The sequence below is a fragment of the Passer montanus genome, unplaced genomic scaffold, assembly GCF_014805655.1.
Source record: "Passer montanus isolate IOZ18808 unplaced genomic scaffold, ASM1480565v1 scaffold3, whole genome shotgun sequence".
Classification (NCBI taxonomy): Eukaryota; Metazoa; Chordata; class Aves; order Passeriformes; family Passeridae; genus Passer; species Passer montanus.
Genome location: NW_024367707.1, coordinates 9367692 through 9373691, shown reverse-complemented (window position 1 = coordinate 9373691; position 6000 = coordinate 9367692). Strand labels below are relative to the sequence as shown.

The 6000-nt window shown below is 47.2% G+C and overlaps 2 protein-coding genes across 5 annotated transcripts in view; one reads left to right on the top strand and one right to left on the bottom strand.

The window, feature by feature from the left end:
- Window positions 1-333: 333 nt before the first annotated feature.
- On the bottom strand, window positions 334-981 carry LOC120504671 (collagen alpha-1(I) chain-like; the record flags this gene model as incomplete). Its single annotated transcript, XM_039714405.1, has 1 exon — window positions 334-981. A coding segment is annotated over one exon (648 nt), but the record flags the coding sequence as incomplete, so codon positions are not given.
- The window catches only part of FRMPD4 (FERM and PDZ domain containing 4), a 293507-nt gene continuing 288363 nt past the window's right edge, over window positions 857-6000 (top strand). For all 4 annotated transcript variants that reach the window (XM_039714470.1, XM_039714469.1, XM_039714468.1 and 1 more), the window contains exon 1: window positions 857-1041. Coding sequence is in view for 3 of the 4 variants with exons in the window: in XM_039714469.1 (XP_039570403.1) it covers window positions 1001-1041 (41 nt within the window). In the remaining variant the exon portion in view is untranslated. The remainder of the gene's footprint in view (window positions 1042-6000) is intronic.

The following is a 6000-nucleotide window of genomic DNA, read 5'->3' as shown; positions in this document are numbered from 1 at the left end:
AACCAGCCCTGTCATGTTCCTGCCACAACGAGGACGCCGTCCGTTCAGGTCCCTGTCCTGGCATGTACAGAGAGATCACGGATAGTGCCAGAAGCCGGGCGGTGGATTTCAGCCCGGTGCCTGTCCTCGGTCCACCACCGACGAGCACTCAGTGCGAGGGCTGAAAGCCAAAAGGCCTCTCCTCACCCTCGGGGACTGCATGGAGCAGTGTGATCGTCGAAGCAAAGACGGCTCTCTGCTTTCCCAAGTTTTTGCATTGCAAGGCCCAGGGTGCTGCTCCCGGGCTGGCGAAGTGTCGCCTCCTACTCACCAGAGCTCCCCTTCCCCTGCCGCTCAGCGTTCCGGTCCCTGCCCCGGGGAACCGCAGCCGTGCCCCCCACAGCCCGACCCCTCGCCTTCCTTCCCCGGCACGGCGGCTCCGGGAGCCCCTGCGGGAGCCCCGGGCTCGGCCCGGCGGCCGCAGCGCCGCCTCGGGCTGCAGCGGGCGATGGGCGCCGGCCCGGGCGGCCGCCCGCGCCCTCCGCTCGCCCACCGGAGCGGCGCACGGCCGGCCAGAGGAGAAGGCAGCCCGCACACGCTGCGCTCTCCCCGGCACCCCGCCGCCTCCCTCCTCTGGGTACTGCAGAGGGGCGGCGGGGCGCTGCCGCCTCCCCCGGCTCCCGGAGCGCGGGCTGCGGGCAGCGCTCCTGCCGGGCAGCCCCGGCTCCCGCTCCGCTCCGGACTTACCCCGGGAGAGCGCTCGGCAGGCGGGAGCGGGGCGGGGGGGAGCGGAGGGGGAGGGCTGCGCGCAGATGAGCGCCGGTCCTGCGAGATGCTGCACGCCCAGCTCCCCGCCGGAGGGGGGTAGCAGCCGCTGTCTCCGCCGGCTCCTGCTTTTTCGCAAGGGCTGTTGCTGCCGCTGGACGCAACCTTCTCCCGACATGGAGCTGCTGCCGTCGCCGCCGCCGCTGCTGCTGCTGGAGTGAGTGAGTGTGACGGGCAGAGCTAGCCGGCCGCATGGATGGATGTGTTTAGCTTTGTGAAGATTGGGAAGCTCTCCGGGTAGGTGTTTGCCGGCACCGCTGCTGCTCCGCGAACCGCGGGCGTCCCGCGGCTGCGGGCGCTGCCCGTGTCCTGTGGGGGCAGGGAGGGATGGGGGCTGCCCGGCGCGGGGAGCGCCCGCGCCGCTCCCAACTTCTCTGCCAGCGGGGCTCGGGGCTCGCTGCCGGGGTGGGGCGGTGGGGGCTCGCTGTCCGTGGTATCTGCCCGGGCCGTGCCGATGTCCCTGCGCGGGATGGGTCATCCCCCTCTCCCTTGTGAAGGGACAATGAGCTGCGGCCGCAGTTGGGCGAGAGCGGTGCCCTCCTTGAGACGCCGGCCAGAATGGGCGGCCAGAGTGCTTCTGAAAATGCAAAAGCGGCGGCAGGGGCCGGAGCCGGGCGCGGTGGCAGGGGGGTGTTGGTGTTCGGGGGTGGTGGCCGCGGTGCGGGTCTCGGTCATCTGCCGGGCGGGGGGCGAAGTTCCGAGGAGCCAGCAGCGCCTGGCCGGGCCGCGCCGCCGGGAAGGGTCTCGCCCTGCCCTCCGCTCCGCTCCCGCCGAACCTCGGGCACACCGGCTCTCCCAGGAGCCGTATTTTTGGAGAAGTGGTGAAATCGTCGCCACTCGCATCGTTTGGAGCGCTGCCCCTCCGCCGTTTCACACGGCGATGGGTGCAGGGGCGCGAGTGGATTTAGTCTCTTATCCCTTGCTTGCCAGGCTCGTACTCCTCGTTGTTTAAATGTGTGGTTGATTTGTATTATTTTTCTCTGTTTCTTTGTTTTCCGAATAAACCTTCTCTTGAACGGCCTCAGAGTTGTGGTCTCAGCCTGAGGACTGTTGCGTTCGCAGCTGGTTGCCAGGCCTGGAACTGCATCGATAGATCAAGAGGCACAGCAGCCCCTGTTACAATGTTCCCACCGTAGTTAGGCGTAACTGGAGGTAGCCCTTCGCAGTTACACGGGGGATTGTGCTTTATCTCAAAGATGCAGTATGAAAGTACTTGAGTCACATTTCTTTTTCAGGGTTCTGGTGTGGATAATCTTCCTAAAGGATTTAGCTTTGATCACTGTAACTAGGAGTGTTTCAAATTCTTATGATTCACTGGTTCCTACACCATAGTTACCATATCCTTTTCTGTTTATGAGGCACGTATGAGGCAGAAATTGGATGGTGTACAAAAGGGAGAAAGGCCTTGGTAAGGAAATAAAAAAGGTGGCTGCTCCAGTGATGGTCAGGTGGGGAGCTTGTCAAAATGACAGATGGTCTGTAAAGAACAAATATTGCATGGCTAGAAGTTACAGAGTGCCACAGGTGCAGGCACTGCCTTTATCCCCCAAAATTCCCACCATTGCACCTGGCTGTGATTACAGCTCTGCTTGTGGCATGCCTGCACAGAACAGCTGCTGTCATTCAAGCACATCATTGTCTCATCCCGCTCAAGCAATTTTACACCATGTGACAGTGACAATACAAGCAGCCCCCTCGGCCTGCCTTGGGTGGTGTTACTGGCTGACACCGCTAGAGCTGCAGCAGCAGGAACTACAGCAGAAACTTTGAGGAGAGGGAAAATATGCTCACATAGATAAGGAAGAGGTCATGTAGTATGGTATTTATTTCCAGGCAACTGAATTATGTGACCTTCTCAATTTTTTTTTTTTTTTGGAAATGATGTTTTAGAAAAGCTCCTGGGTTTTCACATCGCACTTGGTCTAGAATATCAAAGGCAGAGAAAGGGATGTGTCATTCAAAAATTTTATTATGTCAGGTCATGGCAATTTTTAGATATATATTGTAAGCTTGGTTCTTTCTTGGTTTCTGCAAAATCTGTAGCTTTCCACATACTTGAGGACAGAGCTAAGATTTGCATTTAAGTAAAGACAGATCATAGAAATTCATCAGAAGAACCTGAAGGTTCCTTCTGAAATGAAATTTCAAGTTCTAAAGCTTCTATCTGCCTCTGCTTCATTTAAGGATGTGAAATACTTACAGACTGTTTATCTTGTAGATTGCAGTACATGATTTCTGTATTGAGCTACACTTTTTATTTCTAATTTTCTGGTTGTTAAAAGACATAATAGTTTACACAGGACTTGACTTTATTTGCTGTTACCTAGGTTACAGCCAGGTATTTATTCCAGTTTTATGAGAGCATCATGAAGAAGACATGGGGTTCCAGTGGAAACCCCAGTTTTAGTCCCTTTGTGCATTTGGGTTGGAAAACTAGTTTGCCCAAAAACACCGGTTGTTTGCTGCTAGAAGGAAGGCCTTTCTGAAGAAAATATTTAACTGAAAGTGTGATCTTACAGGCAGATTACCTACAGAAAGTTGTTTTGAACATAACTGGTGATGAACTTCTTTTAAATTTTATTTTGATATGCATTCAGATCTCCTCACTTTAAGCTGCAAGTCTTTTATTACAGTTTTAGTCTGCAGCCTTGATTTTGCAGGCAGAGGCACACCTAAGCTCTGTTATACATGACTATTGGAAGGGATATTTCCTAAAGTCATGATATGATTTTAATGGATCTGGTAAGAATTTAAGTTTTGTCTCTGTGAATTAACATATACATTTTTTTTATCGGGAATGAGCTTAAGATGAATTTTAAAGTCCTAGAAGATGGCTACTGGATATAAAATTTTACATAGCATACATAATTTTTTACATTTTCGTTATCTATGTGGGTTTTTTATGTGATACCTTTGTGTTTAGGGTCTTTTAGAGACTCTGCTTCTACAATGGCTTCAACAATTGTCCATACTTGCTAGGTAAGTGGAAAATATGGGCATAATCTGGAAAAGGATTATGTGCAGAAATGAGAGAGAATGCCAAACTGGTTTTATTACAAATATGATCTCTGGTAATCTTGTCCTTTCCTTGACTTTGTAGGTCTGTCACATTGTGTTCTATGCATAAACATACAGATGCTTCGTGATAAAGTTTCTGTTGAAAGTTTGGAGATACCCATCAGACACTGAAACCAAAAATATCATGCAGAAATAATGATCACACTTTCCCTGACATAGCCTCTCCCCCAGTCCTGTTTCAGAAATTCACCAATCTGGTAATGGTCTGGACTAAATGTTTTAGTATAAATCTTACAGTGTCATTCTCTGGAGGAAAAGGCCACAAACAAGCAAGTACCTTTTCTTGTGATGAATTTCCAAGTGTAGAGAATGATTGACAATGGATCAGTGCTCTGATGTGGAGCTGTACAAGGCAGGTGAATATTTCTGTACTGTGGGCAGCATAAGCATGTATGGGGTGGTAGCATCTCTGATTTGGGATGGAGGATTAGTGCCATAGGTGAGGTGCACAGCTGACACTTGAGGCTGGTTCAGAAGTCTGCCTTGCCTGGTATTCTCTCCCAGTTGCTTTTAGCAGCTGCTTGGAGAAACAGTAGGAGTGGTGATTCTTGAGCATAGGTATAGGCAGTGGAGGAAGGATGGTGCTGCTGTTCTGGACATGGAACTGATTTCAGATCAAGGTAAATCTGAGAAAAGGGCACAGTGTCAAGTTTCTAGTCGGTTCTGGATAGATGAACTGTGAAACAATAGGTCAGAATAGTGAATGGAAGTTATCAAGAATTTAGGCTTGTATTCATAGAATATATTTTTAGTTGGATTTTTTTTAATTGGGAACTACTGTTTTTGTGATGTCTGTTGAGGTCAGTTCTATTTCAGAGCTTTCACAGCAGGAACTGTAACTTTGAGTTTTGTTCTCTCCAGATACTGTCTTTAGATGTCCTGCTAGACTGGAAAGGTTCTCTCCTAGATCTGCCTTAAAATGTAACAGACTAGAAGCTGTGCCTGTATCTTCTGACTACTAAGATCGGTTGTGTTTTTGTTTGTTTAGGTTTTCTGTTTGTTTGGTGTTTTTTTTTTTTGTTTGTTTGTTTTTTAGGGAATCAGGTTGCTTGACTTCATGGTTTAATTATTTTTATGCAGCCAAGCAAATGTAAGTTTTTAGATTTAAAGTTCTAAAATTAGCCCGTTTGTGGTTTTTTTTTGTTTGTTTTTTAAATTTTTAACTAATTGAAGAAGATTTTGGGATGTTTCTTTGTCTTTATCAGAATAGCACCTCTTTTAGCTGTGATTTTCCTTGCCAAGTCTTTATTTTCCTGTGAAGTTTAAAAAAACCTCTGCATTAATGGAGAGACAACTGAAAGTGTGATTAACTTACTGATGCTGTTTTGCATATGATTTTTGGAACAATTTTTTTGAGTACTCTTTGAAATGACAATATCGTAGCTTCTAAGTTATTTTCAGTATTTACAAAAGATTCAGTTAGAAAGCCTATGATTATCCTTTTCATGTTCAAAGGAGGTAATTTAATTTCAAAAAGGATTTTATTATACTGGATGATAATTCAAATAACCAATAATTCATTTCAGCCTTTTTCCTTGAGGACTGCATTACACTTAGTGGCACATTTGCCTAGTCACATTAATATAGCAACTTTACCGTGTATTTTATTATTTTGTTAGCTGACACACATAATAGAGACATATGCTTTAATGTTTGTAATGTTAGTATTGCTGTATGTCATAGTGGCTTCAACAGTTTAGAGATTTATTAAAACCACTCCTTACATTATGAACTGCTGTAAACTTGTCAAGTATCCAGTGAATGATGATGCAACTCTGCTAAATATGTAAGTTCTGTATACCAGAAGCAACATTGTCTCCAAGAATTTCTGAGAAAGAAAAAAAAATAGACAATGAACTCCAAATATTGCTTTCTTTCTCATCTTCTACTAATTACTGAAGAAGATGGAATGAGAACCTTGAGAATTGATGCATTGATTTAAGAAAAATCAAAATGTGCAGGTTAAACATAATGCTTTTATTTCTAGGAAGATGTCTTTTTTGTTTGCTTTTGGCTTATTTTGGAGGACTTCAATCTGTAATGTAAAATTGTTGGTGACATGGCCAAATCAAGACTCTTGGGACAGTTTCTCTTATAATTGTAGCCTGAACCATTGTT